The sequence below is a fragment of the Anser brachyrhynchus genome (assembly GCF_964034855.1).
Source record: "Anser brachyrhynchus genome assembly, chromosome: 4".
Classification (NCBI taxonomy): domain Eukaryota; kingdom Metazoa; phylum Chordata; class Aves; order Anseriformes; family Anatidae; genus Anser; species Anser brachyrhynchus.
Window position 1 is genome coordinate 29426980 of NC_137698.1, and position 21710 is coordinate 29448689.

Consider the following 21710-nt stretch of genomic DNA (forward strand, 5'->3'; position numbering starts at 1 on the left):
GTAACCCCGCCCAGCGCCTTGACTACCGAGCCCGCCATTGCTCGGCGCCGACGGCCGCCTGCCCCTCGCGCATGCGCGCCGCTCCTCCGTGGGCCCGCCCGGCTCAGGCGAGGCGGCGGCAGCGGAAGGGGCCACGTGTGCGGGGGGGGGCGAGATGGCGGCGCGGGGCGAGATGGCGGAGCGGCGGGAGGTGGAGGCGCAGCAGCGGGAGGTGGAGGCGCAGCAGCGGGAGGTGGAGGCGCAGCAGCGGGAGGTGGAGGCGCAGCAGCGGGAGGTGGCGGCGAAGCTGGAGGCGCTCACGTTCGATCCCAGCGCGGCGGCCCCGGGCCCTCCTGGCCCCCGGGAGGGCGAGGGGGGAGATGAGGCCGTGGTGCCGCCGGGCGAGGCGGTGTCCTGCTCCCAGCCGGCCGTGGCGGCGGACTCGGAGAGGTGGGTTTAGGAGCGGGGTAACGGCGCGGCGCTGCCCTGCGGCGCTTCGAGGGTCGGGAACCGGCCCCCCGGCCGTTAATACGCCTCCAAAACGACGACTACAGCGGCACAGGAATTAATGAGAACACGAGTTTCTTGGTTTCTAGAGCATCGTGCTTGGTGGGGCCGCCATCATGTGAGTGTGGTGCTTGACCTGGTGCCCTCGGGGTGCCTCTAAACTGCTTTCTCTGACAAGACACCTGAAAAAGTCTGAACGTAGATTTTAAGGTGAAGCGGCTGCAGACCTGACTCCTGTTCTAATGCCGACATCTCGCTTACATCTCGTTCAAAAAGCGTGTTCTAAACCGGTGTGTTTTTTGTAAAACGATTCGGCTTCTACCCTCATCTATGCTTTATGATTCAGCATACTGAAGGATAACTTTGTTTAGATGTAAGCTGCCTTTCAGTTTCTGAAGCCTGCACGCTTTTTCTCAGCTTCAGTGAGTTTTGTGTCCGCCTTCTGTTGTAGTTCCATAATGTGAGATTGCCACGTGCTTCTTCTAACTAGCAGAAGTTGATGCCTAAGAAGGATAACGTTCTCCACTTGAGCTTCATTAACAGTTTAATAGTGTAAAGCTTGATTGTGGAAGTAGTTGGTTTGCTCAGTTCAGATTGTCCTAGAACATCATGAAGTACATCAGCGAGTTTCCTGACTTAATCTTTCTGACTGTAGGGACTTCATCTGTAGTCTTTATTGCTTCCAAAATCCGTTGCAGTGATTGTCATAACTTCATTATAAACGTTTATCTGAAAACTTTAAACTACAACACATACCTCACTGTTCTTCTTACACTTCATTCTATTCTTTTTCCCTCACTACTTGATTTTCAGTAGTCTTTTTGCTACGTTGATTTTGTTCCAAGAAGTCCTTTTTCAAAGGATCTGGTCAGGAAAGTGTTATTTTTTGTTGTCTTTACTATTAGCAATTGTTAGAAAAACTGCAACAACAGATAATTGAAAGCCATCAATGCGCTTGTTAAGAAGGTGATTTAATATTAAAATATCTAGACGGGAGTGTTTTCTGTATTTTATTTTTTCCTGCTTCTAAATCCTACACTATAACTGTCAGATCGGGTACTAAAACACAGGTGCAAGCCTACAAATGTTTGTCTCAGTGTGTGTTTGTTAAAGGTTTGTAAGTAGTGTTTTCAGTCAACAGGATTGACTGTTCTGTGTGTTTGTTTCTCCCTCCAACTCGTGAGGAAGGAAACCTTTTGGTAAGTGAAACGTGAACATGAGTAATGACTGCTTTTTTATTTTGCCTTTTGCTTGAAATATTAAGGGTCCTGGGCAATAAATACTTATTATGCCAGTAAAAATTACAAAAACCACGTCTTTTATCTGCAAAAATTTTATGTATATATATACATATAAATAAATTTTAATACTGCAAGATACATTCGTTGGAATAACTACATATATTTTTTACTTTCACTTAGGATTGTGCTAATGTTGGGATTGTGTAGCAAGAGTGACTGAACTATAGTAGGTAGCTTAATATGTTATCTTTCAAAACTTCTTGTGGGCACCCAGGCGAGCTCTTAGAGTTAGCATTTGCTCTGAAATGTTGAAGCATTACTTTTCTCAGCTTTTTAGTGATCTTCTCCAGTGAGCTGTTGGATCAGGAAGGATTGCAGGTCTTATTATACAGTTAAGAAAAATGCCTGCTGTCCAAAGGTAGTTGACTGATGTATGATGTAGGTGTTTTTTTTAACTTTCATGTAGGAGTCCGTATTTTAACTCCCAAATTTGTTTCATTTAGTGACACAGATTCAGACAGTTCATCAACTACATCCTCCTCCTCTTCGTGTTCTTCTTCATCAACAGTGTCTGATGAAGATGATCATCCAAATGAGAAGGATAACAGAAGACAGTGTGTTAAAACAAAAGACGAGTTGCCTCTTGATGTAAGTAAAAAGTGGTGTCCTTTAACATTTCTTCAAGTAGCTTATCTGTAAATAATTCAACTTGATATATTTTCAAGTTGCAAAAAAAAATAAACCCAACCCAGTGATCGAATGTACATTTTTACACTAGTTCATATATATAGCACAGTTACTAGTGTACAATGTGTTCTTTTTGGTATATTAAGGTGCCTCTGAAGTGAGGTACACAGCTCATTTTAGGTTCATATTTGTATAAAATTACAGCTGACATCTATAAAAAGAAGTCAGTTTCTGCATAACTATACATCATTTGTAATGGATTATGAATAAAATGATAATAAAATACCTTGTAGACAATCTTTACATTAATAACATACGTTCTCCATACAGTAGATCTGTTCCCTTTATTAAAAAAAAAATAAATAAAACTTCTGGAATTAAAAGCAAGTCCAGAAAAGAGTGTGAAATGATTAGAAATGTGTGTGAAAACTCTGAGCAAATACCGCTTAGATCAAAATTATCTTTGATCTCAGTGGTCTGTGAGAGTTTGTAATGTGGTGCTAGATGACTGGAAATCGTTGACACGCATAGCAGCAACAGGAGATGGGAGTGTGTTGTGTTAAATTCTTAACTGTTTATCCAGAGACACTTGGAGTAAAGAAAAGCTGATAGGGTGTTCTTCTACCCCTAAATCTAATCAAAGATTGAGAAACATAATGCTTTGTTTTCAAAAAAAAAAACAGAGCAATTCCTGCCTATGTGTACTTCTGAGACGTTTTGAGGTCTGGTAATAATAGAACCATTATAAGTGCTTCATTGACTTTTTTTTTTTACAGAGCTGGACTTCTGAACAGAAATCCCTGCTCAAATGGATGTAGTTAGCAGGTTTTATTTACCTTTGATCTCAATTGTTGATCTAAATGAAATTCATGTTAATATGAAAATGCTTTGTTGATCTGTTCTCATCTTGTTAGCCTTCTACCTTCAAGTCCAAGTGATTACAAAAATTCATTTTCCTTTTAACTACTGACCCCAGGCTAGGTTCATTTAATTGGTTGATCAAAGCTGTAACTTTCTGCCAGTGATAGTTGATAAGAACTGAAGTTCTAGCAACTATTTACTGTATCTTCTACTAAGCTACAGTACAGCGTTAAAATTATTTTGTGTAAGGATGTTGTAGATTGGCCAATGTAAATTAGAGGAAATAGGATTTTAAAATTAAAATGCATCTGTTAAAAATGTAATGCTTTTTATTTTTTTGTGGGAGATAAATCTGTCCCCCCCAAAAGTCCCCAGCAGCAGGTGACTGACAAAGGCATGGGTCAAAGATTGGAGGAAAAAAAGTATTTAACTGGAATATGTGCGTAGGGGAAAAACCTGCACCCACTAAGGAGTCTTAGTGGAACTGTTTTAGAAACTTTCTGCTTTGATGTACAGGATGGGCAGATACTGTGGGTAGTAGGATAGGTGGCACAGTTTTTCAGTTTGAGAGTCACAATCGAAATTTTAGCTTTGTTCCTTCTGGTGTTTGGCCTTTGCTTTAGCATCCATGACTCAGTTTAGTCTTAACAGTGAAGTTTCCTTACTGTTACAAAACTCACTGTCTTGTAGAAGAGAGCAGTGTTTCTAAATTTGTGTGTATTGGCTCTGATGCTATGTTATATAATACAGAAAAGATTTGGCCTCAGGTTGGTTGTCGAGAAATGAAGATAAGGTGAAGTTTTGATGAGAGACAGAATAAGATTCTTCTGTTGGAGGCAAACTTTATTTCTGCTGGTAGCTCTTCTGTTTCTGGAGATGAACTTCTAGAAGTACAATTAACTGCTAAAATTTGGACTCTTTTTCCGAATTCAGATGATGTTGAAGGTAACTTACACTAGTTGCCCATAGGTTTTATTCCATATAGTCAAAATAACGGGAGTGTAACATACGGAGAAATACTAGTTTGAGTACATTGGAGGTGAATGATGAGTTTGGTGTTCAAGTTCAAATACAAGCGTTAAAATCTGCTATCAAAGGCAAAGTTTAAAATTTTGTGTATTCTCTGTGTGGTACTCATCTGTGTAGCTGAAGTTCTGCACTTTTCTTGAAGCTGCTCTCTGATTATCCTCCACCAAATAGAACTTTCAGCTAAAGATGTCTTGACATCCTTTGTATTGGTCTGAAGTCAAGGCACTAAATTGTCTGTTTTGTGATTACTGGTTATCTAATTGTATGTTGAAAGTGATTTGTTTAGTTAAGAAGACAGAAATATGAAGAAATGAAGAAAACATCTATCCGTTGCTGGCTTTATCCATTTGAATAAAATTGATGTCTACTTCAGTTGCAATGGAAATACACGGAGTACTGTCTTAATAGAAAGTATGTCTTAAAAAGTGACATTCCCCCAGGATGAGTTCATTTAGAATTATTCTGAAAGACGAATCAAACTAGATTTTTAATGACATCTTCAAAATGCTAGGAGGTTTTTCTGATTGTCAAGTTTATGTAGCAACAAAGCGGTGAATGTATGACAAGATTATATTCTGAACATTGATTTCGTATTTTCAGGAACTGCCTCCAGTTGAAGACTTATCTTTAATTCTACCTGATAATGTTGAACTGAAGCTCTTTGGGACAGTTTCCAGTATCATTGAGCAGCTAGGTAGGCAAAATATGTTTACATTTAAATTAAAATTGTGTTTATCTGTACATTAGTTGCGTACTTAATTGTTCCTCCAAAGTTTCAGTACTGCAGCATTCTGTTTGATAGTGCTGTTAAACATTTCTGTTGATTTCCTGCACTTGTTCAGAAAAGGGGCAGCAGGTTACCAAATGAGAACTGATCTAACGGACAGATTACTACTAAATGAGTATTGTTTGCACATGCTTTTGTGGAACTTCAATGTTCTAACTTGAATAAAAAGCCTTTTCTCACCTTGTGTTATGGCCTTTGCATTAATCCTGGCAACAATAAGACTGAGTATTTGCAGTATTTTGATATCCAAAGGTTGTAAATGCTATATTTGAATTACCTCTGAAGATACAGAAGGTGTGTAAGTGAAAGCAAAGGTACTGTACAATACAGTTCCAAGTGCTTCCTTCTTAATAGATAAGAGCAGAAAAGACTTAATATAGCGGCATCTGTTGGGTAATTGGTAGTTTGAGTAGGTTCATCATTTTGCGCCCCCCCCCCGCCCCCCCACAGGTTCATCCCATTTCTGGCACCTTGACCAAATGCAGGCTGCCAGCATCAGCAGTCATAGAGTCATAGGACAGCATGACTAACATGATTTATAGATGCTGGAGGGTAAGCTTAATGAGATTGAGACACATAATAGATGTACGCTTGGCTGTAGGCAGTATGCAGTTAGGGATCTTTTCAGCTATACCTGGCACCTCAGTTTTTGGGATGTGAAATAAGTTTCGCAGAAGCTGCTATTAATGAAACTTCCTTAGTGTATTTGTATTTAAGCTTATTTGAAGTGCTCCATGCTGCTTGAACTGCTTTTAAAGCAATTTGTCTAGGAGAATTGTAAATTTAAAAATAGTATATTTATGTTGAATGGGAAACAAAAGAATAAAGCAAATATCTTTTGCTATTAAAAATTCTTACACTGTAAAAGACTCCAGGCAACACAGGTTATTCATCTACAATTTTGTTGTTGCTGTTGGTTAGAGTTCATCTCAATCTTTGACCAGAAGCTGTCTTGAAAGAATAGAAGGTAGTTGTCTGGCCATTATTGTTCTGTTTTACTCCTCTGTTCTCATTTATTCATAGTAATGAGGGCTGTTTTCAGCTGAAACGATAGTTTGAAAAGAATTTAAAAGATAAATAAGCAAGAGATAGTTTATAGCTATTCTTACCTTAGGTTTAAAGTGTGAATGCTTAAATGAAATTACTTTTAAAGACTTCGGTTTTGAAAATTGTCCTCAATTTCCAATCCTTAGTGGTGAATAGAACCTCTATAGACATCCTGTCTGTATACTGCTAGGTGACTTCTTGAATCTGCATTCTGCTTTGTGTAACTGAAATGTATGCACTGCTGATTTTACGTTGGTTGGTGAACATTAGAAAACAGAATAGTAAACAAATATGAAGTAAAGGTCTATGTGTAGTAAAACCCCAATATATGTTGTTTCCTGCTTTTTCTGCCTTGCTTTGTGACTTCTTCTATCTACATGTTTTCTTTTCAGTTCTTCTGGAAATAGGAGTCTGAGAGGCCTCAATTTCAATTGGTTTATGGCCAAATCAGGGATTCTGTCAACTAACTGTGGGTTGTTTTTGATTCTTGAACTAAATTGAAACCTGTGTATACCAAATTTGTATCTGGTACACGTGTGTTGAAGACTTGGAAATTGCAAAACTATTAGCACAGTAATCAGTATCCTGAACTCCTTCTGTCCCTTTGATTATACTTGGAAGATTGTTACAGAAAACAGTAGAGATTTTTGATAAAATCTGCAGTGTGGTGATGTCTGTAAGCGGGCATACTATGAAGTCAATTCAGGGGAAGAAAAACATAGGTTAATGTGTGCTTCACAGTAGTTGATGGTAGTTCTTTTGGTGAACATTAACTTCTGTTCAATGTGTCAACATTTAACAGAACTTTTGCTGTGTTTTGCTTCAAGGTGCTTAACAGAAAAATTCCCTGTCTGGGTTGTAGCCTGGAAAGTAAACAGCTTTGGTGTATATGTATAGCAAACCTGCCTTAGGATTGCATTCTGGGGTCCTGGGAGAGTATAGAAGCTAAAGGTTTTTGGTGGGCTAGGGTAGGGGGAACTGTAGGTCAAATGTGTTTTCGCCTTTTTTTTTGTAGGATATATTTCTCATGAGAATTAAGCAACATACTGGCTTCTTTCGCTGTATATTTTATCATATAGGTAGACAAAAAAATAAAGTGATTTCCAAATCTCACAAAATCCAGTAAACTGTGAAGTCTGTAGCATTGTCACAGGCTTGCTTGGCATATCACGTTTGCAGATCGAAATAGCAGCAGAGCTTTAGGAGTTTTCGCTTGAGGAGGTGTTTGCTTTAAGTTCTGTTACGTAAGTTTAGAAGATTTTGTTAGTTTTTGGAGGAGTCTTAAAGTGATGCTAAGTGCTTGAATATTTGATGATCGAGAAGAATTGAAAATGGTTAATTGAGCATTATTTTCTAGAGGTGGAGAAGATTACCTTCAGAATCAGAATTTTTGAGTGTGATGCTCCTAGACCGCTGACAGCTTTAAGTGCAATTTCTACTGAATGTAAAGGAAGACAATATTTGTTTTCTTAAGCAAAACAGAAAAAAATGAGAGTGAAGTATTCTAAAGACTCCAGTAAAGAGTAAGCTCTTTTTCTTCGAATCTGGAAAATCTAAAGATAAAGTTGATTCATAGCCTGTATATCATCAAATTGTGTATTTAACACAGGAAAAGCATACTTCTCTGTCCCTTTCTAAGTACGTAAGTCTCCTAAGTGTTTCATCTTTTAAGGTGCTAGAACGACTTGCTCAGTTTGACCACTCATACCATCATTAATCATGAATTAGGCCCAAATGTAGTATGAGACTACTGTATGACATTAAAGTGCAGAAATATTTCAAATTGCATATCTGTATACAGAAATGATAAATGACGCTCCTGGTTACTGCAGTGATTGCCCTGCTTGGCATCTTTTTTTTACTTACTGGGGGAATTAATAGCTATCTCTATTCTTTTTTTCTGGTGGATTATTTTTTTGGAGTATTAAGGCAGAATATGCACATGCATCTACACTCCCATACACGAAAAAAACAAACCACAGCCTCCCCCACAAATTATTGCTGCTGTGCACTCGATTAAGAAACAGCCTGAGGAAATGCAACAGGTATTTCACATATATGTATCTGAGACCTCTCTTTTGTATCTGACATGTGATGTCCTTTCTTTCTCCAGCTCTGGAGAAAAATAATTCTATAAACCAGTGTAAATCTTCTCACTCATATCACTGGAGAATGTTTTAAATGATTGTAAGAAATTTTGCATGTGTGCAAGAATTGTAGGGTGAAGCTCTGACATTTAGTTTATAAATAATTGTGTGATTTTATTTCCTTGCAATTAAGTACATACTGCTCCTGAAACATAATTCTAATTGCTTTTTTTTCCCATTGTAGTAATAATTGAATCTCTGAGAGGCCTACCTCCAATAAATGAGGAAAGCATAATTTTTAAAGAAGATCGGCAAGCTGCAGGAAAGGTGTGTGTGTAAAGCATAAAAACCTGTTACTCTAAAATTAAAAGTATTACTTTGCAACAGCTAGTGTTTGAGTCAACTAAATGAAAGACAGCATGTCATTTATGCATAGTTTTTCTTTGTGCTTCTGGTTCTGTAGTCATCTGCTTTTTTTAATCTTAAAAATTCCAAGCCTGGAACTCATTGCATCCATATAGAATGACAATGTGTGATGAATTTCTGCCATTTGAAAAGAGTGCATATGGGAGATAGAGGTTGCTTTAATAATAATCTGTGCTCTTTTATTGCCAGGACTTGAGGCAAAGATTGGAGAAATTAAAGCTGACTTTCAGGAAAAAACAGAAATAGTTATGTATATGTACTCCGGTGTTACAGGTTTAGGCCAGTATGTGCTTTAAGAAGAATGTTTCCTGATAGGGATATTACATTGAATTCTGTATACGCTATGGAGAAAGTAAGTCATCACCTAGAACTGTCAGTACCAGAATATTTGTCTGTACTACATGTGAGTGGAACATTGGAAAACAAATTGGAGGTGTCCCATACATCTCAGAATTCTGTTCTCCATTGAAAAGACATGGGAACTAACATAAAGGAATCTTATAGAGCTGGACTTCAGGAGTGAAACAGCCAGGAGATTGTTCAGGTGTTGATTTGCTCAGATTTGAAAGCATAATCGAGAGAGAGGAATAGAGGTCTGAAAAAAGGAAAGATTACTAAAGTGAAGGAAACAGATAGTGAAAGCAGTGCAGTTGGCTGGGCGAAGGCAGTATCAGCATGTGAAAAAAACCTTTCCAAGTTAAAACTTCAACAGTAGCTGGGGAAATACTCCGTCAAACGAATATGGTCAAAAGCTAAAATATGAGAATAACTTGATTTGATGCTGCAATTTAAAAACACATCAATTCTTAAATGCAAATTATGTTAAAGCTTCATAGCTGTTTATGATCAAATTATTTAACTAATCTTGGTGATGTATTTAAAACTGATTTTTTCTGTCTGTTTCAGATATTTGAGATATTTGGTCCTGTTATGCATCCCTTTTATGTGTTACGATTTAACAGCCCTGAGCATATCAAAGAAAAAAGTATTAATGTGCAAGATAACATGTATTTTGCTCCATCAGTGCAGGACTTCACCCAGTATATATTTGCAGAGAAACTGAGACAGTAAGTAGCACATCTTCTCTAATCTGGTTATAACTTTTTTTTAATGTAGCTGAAAATGCTGAATCAAAGTTTAGCCTTGAGTGAAAAACTGGAGGATTAAGCCTGACACAAAAACTTTTTTTTAGGTGTTCTCAGCTGTGTAGTAATAACTGGGTTGTATGGTTTGACTTCTCAGAACAGTTAGAATAGCTGTAAACTATAGGCTTCTAAGGTGTTTATATAATAAAGTTACTAAATTTCAGTAATAAAAGTTTTTATTCTGTTCTAGTCACTATTACCTAAAATATAACCAGATTTTTTTTTTGAAAAACCTTCATTGATATTTCCTCTACCTGTATCTTCTCCTACATGTACATGGGTTTGGCAAGCTGAACTGTTTGGATTTTGTTGTTCTGCAGATGCTTTAGTGGTTTCATTAATGTGGTTTAATACTTCATTTTAAACTTCTGTGAATTCTGAACGATTTAAAATTTTAGTATTTTTATTTAAAGGCCAGAATTTAAATTTAATTATCAAAAAATAAGTTGTGCAGATGGAGAACAACTCTGTGTGAAAATGACCTACTGTAGATTTGGTGGTAGTGGTGGATTTGAGCAACAACGTAGGGTGATGTTCAGAAACTTCTTCATAGTATTAGTCTACCTGAGGAAAGTAGGATGTATGAGTATGGTTTGTTACCATCTCAAAGATGAGGACTCAAAGACAAGGACTAAAAAATAGGGCATAATAACTGTTGGCAAAACGTTAATTTTCTGATAATGAAATGTCTGAAATAACTATAGGTTTTAAGTTCTGTCACACATGTGACTAAGTCTATTTGTTAGGATTAGTTCTCATGTGACCTACTATCGCAGAAAAAAATGTAACACTTGGTGTCTGCGTTAATTACAACTTCTGCCAGTATTCTTACTGAATTTTTTCATTGATCAAGGACATAGCAAGGCCTGCAAGTCTTTTTTCTTTGAAAGCAACAGGTATTTAAAGAAAAATATACATCACTTTCAGTGGAGACATTTAAAATAGATCGAAGCAGTAGAGTGAGAAAGCTTTGTTCTTCTGCAGCCAGTTGGTCTTTGATTTGTGCTAGTAAACTTTGTTACTGAGCACAGTAGTTGCACAGACTTAATCATCTGCTTACTGCATGAATAACTGTAGGCCAAACTCAGCGTCTGAGATGTGAGACTAGTTTTCTAATTTGTTGCATGTTTTGCAAGTAGTTTTGGGAACTATTTGTATTATTTCAGTAATACTTGACTATCATACGTGGTACAAAATTAAACACTAGGTAAGATGTTTCACACTTTCATGTCTTATCACGGCAGTTGAGCAATGTGTCAGACCTTGCTTCTTGCCTTGCATAAAAATGATCAATGTGTCTAGTCCAAAGTAACCAGGTACCGTTTCAGTATTATTTCACTGAAACTTTTATTTCTGATGTATTTTGTCAGTGAAGGTTCTTAAGTTCTTGTGACACCATTGATACTATCTGTTGAAGTTGCCTTTTCACAAGGCAGGTAGGATAGGTCCTGCCAGCGGAAATGGATAAACAATTTCCATGTCTTATCTCTGCTGTAACATCTATATAAAGAAACCAAGGTGGCATGGACAGTAGAAAAACTCAGCTTCAGTCAGTGCTTCATGGTAGGGCTTTTGGACTGTGGATTACAGATTTGATGACCAGTGATTTTGTTTCCTGCTCTTGATTAGATTACTTTGCTCTGCAGATTGGTTTGTGAAGTGTTGTCAGCTGAAAGTTTTAAAAAATGCTACTCAGAACTGTAGTGGTGATTTGAAATGGAAAGCAATCAGAATTAAGATCTAAAAAAACCTTAAGTTTGAAGCTTTTTTTAAGATCTGCTTGCATTGTGCAAAATTGCAGTGGTGTGAACAGGCCTTATGCGTTAAAGATAATGGAAGTATCAGTATTTAGTAGATAGTGCAAAGTTTTCTTGAATGCAAAATGACTTACTAAAAGTAATGTGTGGATTTTTGTCTGCATTGACTGAAACACAATAATTCTAAAGAAGCTCACGTATTTTCATGATTCCTATGAGTCACCTTTTTGTTAGACTTCTAGATCTTACAGTACCTGAATTCAGAAATCTAAGAATTAGTATCGTCTTCTTTGTAGGAGATTAAGTATCCCAAACCATGGAAAATGTTTTGTTTTGCTGAAACAGTGAAGGCTGCCTTGGCAGAGTGAGATAAGCTACTTTAAGATTAGGAAAACTTAAGACGTGAATTTTGCAGTTAGTAGTACTACATATTGCCTAATTACCACAGGTTTTGAAGTCTTATTTATGCTCTGGTATTTCTGGAGGGAGTTTATTACCCTGAAATAACAAGGTGAGAGGAAGAAACAATGAAGTTAATTCGTAATATATATTCTTCCTTTCTTCATTGCCTTGGTAGAGTGTTTTCTAAAGCCTAGAAATTAATGGGTTACATACTGAGATGTTTTCCTGATAATCACAGTGGTGTTGTCTTCAAGGTTTTCTAACTATACATAAAGATTGAGCTTCAGTTTTATGGGTAGGGATTGAGAAACAAAGTACCTCCAGGTGAGTTGCCTGTATTCTCTTGGGCTGTCTTTTGTGTCTGTTTAAGTCCAGGCTGCTTAGAGTTGGTCATGTACATTGATGTTCCTATTGTAGCTTGATTTTTGTTGACTTGCTGATTACGTAACACTCGGTTATTAGAGCATTGGTTGTAGGTATTTCATATAGAACACTTTTTTAAACTTACATGGCTACAATTTACAAGTATGCATTTAAGCATTTTGTTTAGTTTGCATAAGTAAAGATTGTCTTGAAATTACAGACCAAAATATATTTAATTTTCAAGAAGCATATTTGACAGACTTCTAATTTAAACTTGTTCCAAAGTTGCTACTGATCAATGAAATGAATTGATTTTTTAATGGAGTTCTTAAAGTGGTGAGAGAAATAAATGGCACCACTTCAAAATTCTTGTTGGGCAAGAACTTTTTTTGAGAGTTGTTTTTGCTTCTTTACATATCTTTTGTCTTACATTTTAATTTTATTTTTACAACCATCTTTATTAACTGATTATCTAGTTAATGCTGTCTTACTAGAATTGTAAGCCAGGCCTAGGGTTTTGATTCTGAACTTGCTTTGCGATAGATGGGCTTGAAGCCCATGTCCTCCTAGACAAATTCTTTGCTCTTTTCAACTGGAGATGTGTTGTGAAAACAAAATAAGGGTATAAGGGTGACCTGTCCCAATTCATTCAAGCAATTTAGGTTTAAAAGGATGTGTTGGGAGGATACTGGTCGCTGCTTAATATTAGCTGTCTGAAGTGTTCTGTCTACTCAAAGGAGGAAAGTGTTTTCAAGTGGCATGTCTGGTGAAGCCCAAGTTGACACATACATTACTGTTTGTTTAGAAATAATGTGGGAAAAAACAAATGCCTCTTTAAAAACAGGTAACTCCTGGTATACGAGATAAGTCTTGAAGAAAGTATTACCCTACTTGCTACAGTACAGTTTTCATACAAATTATTTCTTAACCTGAAATACGTTACTACAACATGACTGAAACATGAGATGTTTCATATCCTCCGTATAACATCTTACTTCTTGATTGTTTAACTTTTTATGTTTTTTCCTTTTAGGGAGAAGGGGTCAGATGCATCTTGGAAGAATGACCAAGAACCGCCACCTGAAGTAAGTATATACAGTTTGTTTTGTTTTTGAAAGTGTACATAGAAAACATTCTGTGCAGTGTGATTAATTAGCAGTTTATTTTTTATGTAGACAGGAGTTTTATATAACATTTTCCTGTGTTGTAAAGAGCATCTGCTTTTCTTGGAGAGGCCTACCAGCCAGCGGAGAGAGATTTAGTTACCTTTTTTTTCACTTGCTTTTTGCAGTTTGGAATATATGTATCTTTATTCTCAGTTTCTCCAGTTCTTCAAAAACGTGTTTGGCAACCTGAATGATCAAATTTGAGTAGCAAAAACTATTACCTTGCCAGGTAGTTTTGCTTCTGCTAGGGCATTTTTGTCTTTGCTGTGCTTTCACTATAGCTTTGCCTTTCACCCTGCCATAACCAATCCTTTGTATTTAAAGGTCTCCTGGTACTCTACAAGATTGGATGTTAAGCTCTTAAATTAATGTGACACCTCTTCTGTTGGATTCTTTGAATGGCTCCTTGTTAAGGTTTCCCTACTGTTTCCTATTAAAGTGCCAGTGTAACAAGAGGAGATGAGCTTTTTCCATACAAAGGCAGTCATGTATGATGATACAGAAGCAAGAGCTCTTCACGACCATCGCTTATTGTAGGATCTCCAATGACTTCTTCAGTGACCAGCCTTTCTGTCTAGTGGTCTTTAACACCACTTTAACTGACTTTTTGTTATTTTTCATGACTATTCTCCTCTTTAATAACAGTTGCAAATGGTGGTTTTATTGATGTCTTCATGACACTTGATTTTTTTCTGGCTTAAAGCTCTCATTTTTCCATGCAATTTTTACGTTAAGCCTAACTTATACAAAATAGCTGAAAGTCCTAGAAGCCTTGAATAGTGTCCTAAAATGATCTAAAATGAACTGCTTTTTCTGAATTTTATGAAAGCTTGACAGGTGAGCATAGTTCCACAGTGTATGGTTCCTAATATAAACTATAGGTAGGAAAGAGCTTTTAGTTGTTCATGGGTGTGGGTTTTTGTGTTTTTTTTTGTTGTTGTTGTTCTAAGCAATACTGCATTAACAGTCCTTATCCTGGTTCATTGTTCTGGCTTGACGGAGAGATTTGATGTGAGCTTTTATAAGGCTTGAAGATAGATCCTGTGATGATGTATCAGTCAATCCAGAACATTATTTAGTGTGGTGTGGATGGTGGATTTTGAAATACTTTTTCTTCCCACAAACCGAATTAAGTTGAGCAGTGTTAACTTCTCTCAAAGAATGCTCGTTTAACACTTCTGAATGTAGATTCCTTCCTTTGTTGGGAAGACATCTCACCAAGAATTATCACTTGAGAATTAGAAGTGTTGCACAGAATTAGACTGTAGGTATGTGACTGGCAGAGCACTGAAGACTGTGTATACTTTTGGCTAAGCCTAGCTTTCTGGTGATGATATAAAATGTGCTTATACGTTAATGGTAAGCTCTTCCTTTGTTTCATAGTTACATTTTAAAGCTATTCAGGAGGTAAGCATGTAAATGCTTAATTTGAATTTGTGGGTGTCTAAGTAACTTTAAAATCTGGCTGTGTTGTATAGTGAAGCAGTCAAGTCTTTAGCAGATACAGATTCAGTGTTTTTTCCAAAGTTGATAATTATTTACTAAAAGATTTTTTCTGGAAGATGATACTCTGGTGGTTTTGGGCATTAGAACCTGAAAGTACCAAGGGAACTTTGCTGTACTTCATGATAGGAAGAAAGGAAGGAGATTTGAAAGAAATCACTGCTGGCAAGGATGGGCAACCTAATTGGTTTTTGTGACACCTTTCTGACTTAGTGATGTGCATGCTTACTATTTTGTAGAAAACAACACACAACATCATGTAATCCTTAATTAGGCTCATCTTTGGATAGTTGTAGTAGTTAGTTTACTCTGAGATAACCAGGTTGTGACAGCTGATGAGCTGGTAGAAAGTAGCTTTTTCTTTGAAGGCAATAGCTGTTGACAGGGGTGCAGATTAAACTTTATGCTACTGATGCTTGAAATTGTCTCATAGAGCCAGGCTCTTTCAGAGCCCTCAGCTGGAAGTTGATTCCATAGCTTGTCTGGCAAGCTCCCACAGTGAACTGCATGGAGTTTTGGAGTCAGTTCTTTTGATGCTGTGAAGTTGTATTTTTCCATGAACCTTAACTTAATCCTGGCTAGGTCTTTCATGCTTGTTACCTTTTTTAAGGTATGGATTAAGTGTTCCTTTCGCCACAGGCTTGTAATTAGCCTACTTTAGCTGTAGACTCAGCAGTACAATTTCTCTAGGCCTTGTCTTTGGGGTTATAGGATGATAATGCATGGTCAGCAGGAGGAGATAACTGCGACTTCTCTGAGGTAGCTTTTATGGAATGTCACATGAAAATGAGGTAGCAGCAGAAGGTACCTGTCATTTGTTACTTCTGTTCTGCTGGAGGACGATGTATTTAGTCCTTAGAAAAATGCAGAAGCTAGCAGAAGATTTTACTTCGTGGTATGTAGTACTGTTGTATTCCTTGTGGCTTTTTTGAGTGTAAGAATGTAATCCAGTTATGCAGAAGAGGAAGTAATTGTATTCGGAATTAATGTTTAGGTTGGTTTTTTTCTAGCAGTGTATCCGTGCTGGGTTCTTTTAAATGCGTGCTCTGAAGCGATACATCAGGAAAGAGTAAAAACTTTCCTTTTGGGACTGGGGGTGAAGGGCACAACCCATACCTACCCCCTTAGTCACACAAGGGAGCTGTCTTTCAGGCAACTAATTATGCTGACAGATTTCTTTGCTGCCATTAATGACTCCATCTCATTCTACATGTAAGTTCTCGTTCTACGTGTAAGCTAGGGTTCTAAAGGTAATAAAACACTGTATAATGGGAACAAAATGTTGCAGTGGCATTGAGTCTATTGTAAATTGTGACATTCTTCAAAATTGAAAATTCCTTTGAAAAAACATTACTGTTCTTGTCCAGCTTTCAATAGCATTAGTAGAATCTCACTAATCTAAAATTGTCAATGCATTTTAATTTTCTGTAGTATGTTTAATGTAGTTAAATTTAACTGCTGAGTTCATTGTTGGTCATAAAAATAATCTTACATAATTAAAATAATACATATTTTAATTCACCTAACCTGCACTTCAAATAACATGTAGCCCCTTGCAAGATTTTTGTTGGTGATTACTAGCCAGCTTCCTCAGAGTTTCACTCAGCTACTGCTATATTACTCTCTTCCTCTTAATTTTGGTGAGAACTAGGTGAATTGTTTGTTTTGGGTTGGATGGGGAAGAGCAAAATAGAATCCTTGGTAGACTTCTGTTGAATTGCTTGTAAGTTCTGAAAATCTTCACTGCAGTTCTTAGCAGTAAGCTGTGAAAGGTATTCATGAAAAAGGATGTGTGCCTAAATCTGTTGTGTGTCATACAATAGTTATCTTTTTCTTACTAACTTCAAGGCAGAAGTATGTTCAGTGCTTGAATGTTGCTGTTTTTAGAAAAATTGGAAGGAATAACTGAGAATTGTCTAATTGTCTTCTGAGAAATTTGTGGAGTGTGAAGGTTCTGATTGTTGAGAAGCCAGCTGAACATATGATGGCTCTTCGAATGTAAAACAGGAAAGTGCAGCTTCAGTATTTTTTTGAAGCTGACTGCAGGATGGAATGTTTTCTAAATAATGATTTATGGCTAGAACTGAAGGTCTTTGTACATTTCTTTATATTTTAATGGCTTTGTTATCCTTTTTTTAACCAGGCCTTGGACTACAGTGATGATGAAAAAGAGAGAGAGGCAAAACAAAGGAAAAAGAAGCCTCAAAATCAAGGAAGGAAGAAATTCAGATCAGAAACAAATACATCAGGTGAGTGAATACTACGGGAGAATGCTTTCATCTGTTAGATATCATTGTGCTTTTCATACAGTTTATCTTAAAAATTGAGTTTTCATACAGTTGATGTTTGTGTACTTTTCAAAGTCGAGTGTTTGAATTTGTGACTATGTTCCTTCCTTTTAAGGAAAATTAGTATATTTTTTCCATTAGACTGAGAAAGAAATAGTATAGAGCAGGATAGTTGCCAGAGGAGACTCAAAGCCTCTAAGATAGATGTGAGCTAATACACAGCAAGGATATAGAGCACACGCCACCTTTCAGAATTTGGAGCTTGCTTATTGCAGAGGTCATTGTGGCCAAAGTTCAACCTACTCTGTTGAATGCAGGGAGAAGATAAAGGAGAGTCATGTATGATTTTTGGAAACCCATTTTTTTGAGATTCAGGGAGAGTATGCCAGTCGTCAATGGGGAATTTCTTCCTTTTCCTGAAAAGGAAGCTCTTTTTCACCCAAGGCATATTAATACCTCTCCTTAAAATAACTACCTGTCTTAGCCCACTGAGAACCGCTGTTCACCTATCATAGTCATTAGATAAACAAACCTGGAATAGATTAGTGAACTGTGTAGTTTTTCATAGTATACACACTGTTCTTCATTGCTTTTTCCTGCTGTTGACAGATCATTTGCATGTGTATGTTTGCAGCTGTGCTGTTTGCAATAACTGAATTTTCCTATGTCCTGTCTTGTGTCTCTAGTAACAAAAACATTTTTGTCATTTTGGCTGAAAATTTTAAATTCCATCTTACTTTGATATTACTGATCTGCTTCTGTTGTGCTTTCTCTACTTTTCCTTTTAAATACTGCTGACCCACCTCCACTCTTTTTCTGCTATAGCTTGCATATCAGTTTGCTGCTTCTGTCTGCTTCATTTTTGCTGTGCATTGGTTTTCCATTGAAAAAAATCATTATTAGTCATACCATTGAACAAATCTTTCTTGGACTGACTTGTGCCATGAGTTTGCTGCTTTTTAGTACAGTTGCTAGGCATGGCACCACCACTGAACCTCTTTTCAGCTTGTAGGTCAGCAGCTGTCCTTTTAACTGTTTTCCTCTGTGTACAGTTCATCCCTTCTTTCATAGCTGATGGTTATTTTCTCTCCTGGCTTCTGCTTATCTGCACTGCATAAGGCTTATTTTCCAGCATGTCCTTATTCTGCCAGCCTACTGCAGACCTGTCTTTCATAGGGCTTGCTGAGGCTGTTACTGAATTGAGCTACTGTACATAACTGAGAACAGAACAGGATGAGCTTTCTCAGTGTTTCAAGGAAGTATGAGTTATGATTTACTGTGTGTGTTATTCATAAATAACACGTTTTAAAGTTGATGTTACTTGCGGTTTACTTCTGGCTATGGAATTCAACAGCAAGGACAGCTGTTGAGTTGGAGCACAAACTCAGTCTCAGCTGGACTTCTACATGGTTGCACTTCCGTACAACTCTGGGTATACTAAAAATTGTTCCTCATTATAGTCTTTGATAAGAACAAAAAGAACATGAAGTAATTTCACGGGTGCTTCCCAAAGGGCTGGATGCAGCAAAGGAATCAAAGGTCCTAATCCCCCATGAAAATAGTTAGGAATCTTGGTATTAACTGTCTTTGCGGATCTGGCTTTTTACAGATGAAATTGTTTTGTGTAATCTAGCACCAACGATTAGGTCCAGATAAGTTACTCAAATTCAGTGACTTTGTGGTGTTATGTACTTTCATACTTTTTGCATTTCTAACCCTAAAAATCTTTGAGATCATGTTTCTGTTTAAATTCTATAGCCTTTTGGATATCTTAGCAGCTCCCTGGAACTTTTTGTAATGTTGTAATGCTCTTCATGTAGTCCTTACACAATTCTGTAGAATGGATGTCGTTAATACTCTCAACAGCATTCATATAAACTGGCTGCACATTCATTATGAACCTTAAATGTATGTTTACAGTGTGACCTGTACAGGAAAAAAAAATCTTTCAAAGATGAATGCTGGAAGTTAATTGGTTAAAGATTTAGGTCTGACTTTTTTTTTCCTGATAGAGTTGGTTAATTTTATTAAATTTGAGTTGAAACCATTTGTCCTGTGTCTGCTGTAATGCCAACTCGGGTCTGAAAGATGTACATCGCTTTAGTGTAATCAGTGCCTGGTACCTCGGCTTTAAACATGATAAACGTCTTTGTCATACATCTGCCTAGATATGTCTTCAGTAGTAAGTTGTTACTAAGATGACTTTTGACTCCACATTTGCAGGAGATATTTGAATAGTAGTTAGCTAAGTAAAATAGCGTGTTCTGTCCTACCTATAAGCACATGGATCTTAACACTACAAATTTTGGAAGACATACAAGGAAATATCCTTACATGCTTAATATTGAATAAGTCCAGTAGTAGTTTGCAGCACAATGAAAATGTGAAAAACTAAAGATGGGAATAAGGACTGCTGATCTTTGTAGTGTGTTGTTGCTAAATCTGGTCTTAAGCTGAAGCTTCCAAAATACTTGTAGTTTGTGTTTGCATGGTTTGTTAATGCAAGTGAAAATGCCCAGAGGGGAAGAACGTGAAGTTTCCTTCTTAATGACTGAATTTGCAACCCTCAGGATCATCCTTTCTATATTACTCCAATAAGTCAAGATTAATTACTAAACAGTAGACTTGCCAATACTTCTTTGTTTTACTTGTCAGTATTGTTGAAAAGGTTACTCTTCCAATTTCATTGACTTCAACTTTTGATGTATGATTTTAAAACAGACCTGACTGTACACTGTAGTAAGCTCTCTCAATACAGGTTAGGTATTTATGTTTGTTTTTGAAGACAGAAGTGATTCTTCAAAGGTTTGTGAGGACTAAACTTAAACTTTCCAAAATACTAAAACTTTTTTTTGTTTTAAAGATGAGTATGAAGGAGCTCATCAGCCAGTGCAACAGCCTGTTTCAAGTTATTCAAGGGGGTACCATGACAGACAGTTCTCTGGTGTTCCGTTTCCTCCACCATCAGGACCTCGAGGATATTTAAGACCTCAAATGAGACCACCGCAGCTGTACTATTCAGACAACAGAATACGTCATGAGTCTCCAGTGTTCCGGCAACCTTACAGAAATGAAAATCCAATGATGCAGCAGTATCCCTTTCCTCCTCCAGTTTTTGGTTCTGGTAATGACATGCATCAATTTCACCATCCGCCTTCAAATCTAAATATGGCTTGGATGGGCCCAAACATGTACAACTCATCGTACCCATTTTTGCCACCACCACCACCACCTCCCCCTCCTCCAGATAGCCATCGTTCTCCCTTCAAGCCTTACTAAGTTTCCATAAACATGTGGCTGCCAAGACTCTATTCCCTTGTGTTGGAGATGCTTTATTTTTTTTCTGCGAGAATAGAACAAATGCAGAGTTCGATGCTTTGTGGGATATCCACAGAAAACTTTTTTTCTATTTCTTTTCTGTTTCAAAAAACATATGATTAAAATTACATTATTATATAATGGGTTATTTTTGTAATATCTACCAGCTTGGGGTGATAATAAAAACTTTTCAGAGATCAGTGTATAGTGTTTGAAATGTTTTGCACTAAATTGAGGTTTAATAACTACTGTTTCATGGTGATAGGGGATATTTGGCATAGATGTTGTTTTCAATAGTTTTTAGATCAGTTGGATACTGCTATGCTGAACTGTCACTTGTTTGGATTTGTGCAGTTTTTCTAATCTGCTTACATGGAGAATAAAATTTGAGACCTAATTTTTACTCTAGGCGTACCACTGTTTATATAAGGTATAAACTCCTGCGATCCAACTTTTAACATTTCGTTAATTTCATGTTAATTGGAAGACTGGAGCTGGATTGTCTATTCTAATAGCTACAGTAGCTAGATCAGAGCATGGACCAACAGCTAAATTACTTTGGATTTAGTATCCTACAGTAGCTATAGAAGGACAACAATGAAACCTATTGAACAGATGTTTTGAAATGAGTTTTAGGATGGGACTGCATGGACTGGGGAAATGAAAAGCTGTCACAATCTAACTAGTTTCTTTTTGGATACAACATGCAGGTAGCACTAGATACAGGTAGCACTAGTTACTGTTTGGCTGTCTTTAAGGAAACTCTCTCTTCTAAAACAGGTTCCTCAACTTTGCCAGCCTGTTTCTACCAGGGAGCAGAATTGTGAACTAAAGACAGCCTGGAGCAACTTGGCCAAAGGGTCCATCCTACAATTGCAGTTCCGTAGCCTCCAAGGAAGTGTCTCTGGCTGGTTGGCTACAATAGAAGCAGGACAGACAAATTAGTTGTATACTCAGTATCTGTTCTCAAATTCAGTGGCCTTATTAGTTTCTTTGGATATGTATTGAAAGGCTAACTAAGTTCTCCAGGTGTTGCTTAGTGTTAATACGAATTGTATTGGGTTTACATGGCAAGGTTTTGGTAGTGGTGGGCTGCAGGGATGGCCTCTGTGGGGAG

General features: G+C 37.3%; 1 protein-coding gene across 3 annotated transcripts; it reads left to right on the forward strand.

The window, feature by feature from the left end:
• On the forward strand, positions 1-20996 carry NAF1 (nuclear assembly factor 1 ribonucleoprotein). Of its 3 annotated transcripts, none has more exons than XM_080590018.1 (9): positions 1-190; positions 233-429; positions 2231-2375; positions 4905-4998; positions 8470-8552; positions 9558-9718; positions 13352-13403; positions 17131-17236; positions 20139-20996. In XM_080590018.1, exons 1-9 carry the CDS (start codon positions 155-157, stop codon positions 20552-20554), a joined length of 1290 nt encoding a protein of 429 aa, XP_080446144.1. In that variant the 5' UTR covers positions 1-154; the 3' UTR covers positions 20555-20996. The 3 variants fall into 3 exon arrangements, with proteins under 3 accessions (XP_080446144.1, XP_080446145.1, XP_080446143.1); XM_080590019.1 differs by having other exon boundaries at positions 254-429; XM_080590017.1 differs by having other exon boundaries at positions 1-429.
• The last annotated feature ends 714 nt before the right edge of the window (positions 20997-21710 follow it).

What these genes read in the sequence shown, in the direction of transcription:
- NAF1 (XM_080590017.1), top strand. Translation starts at nt 155, where the DNA reads ATGGCGGCGCGGGGCGAGATGGCGGAGCGGCGGGAGGTGGAGGCGCAG. An exon ending in CAGTATCATTGAGCAGCTAG is followed by an intron (nt 4,999 to 8,469) that starts GTAGGCAAAATA and finishes TTCCCATTGTAG; the next exon opens with TAATAATTGAATCTCTGAGA. An exon ending in ACCAAGAACCGCCACCTGAA is followed by an intron (nt 13,404 to 17,130) that starts GTAAGTATATAC and finishes TTTTTTAACCAG; the next exon opens with GCCTTGGACTACAGTGATGA.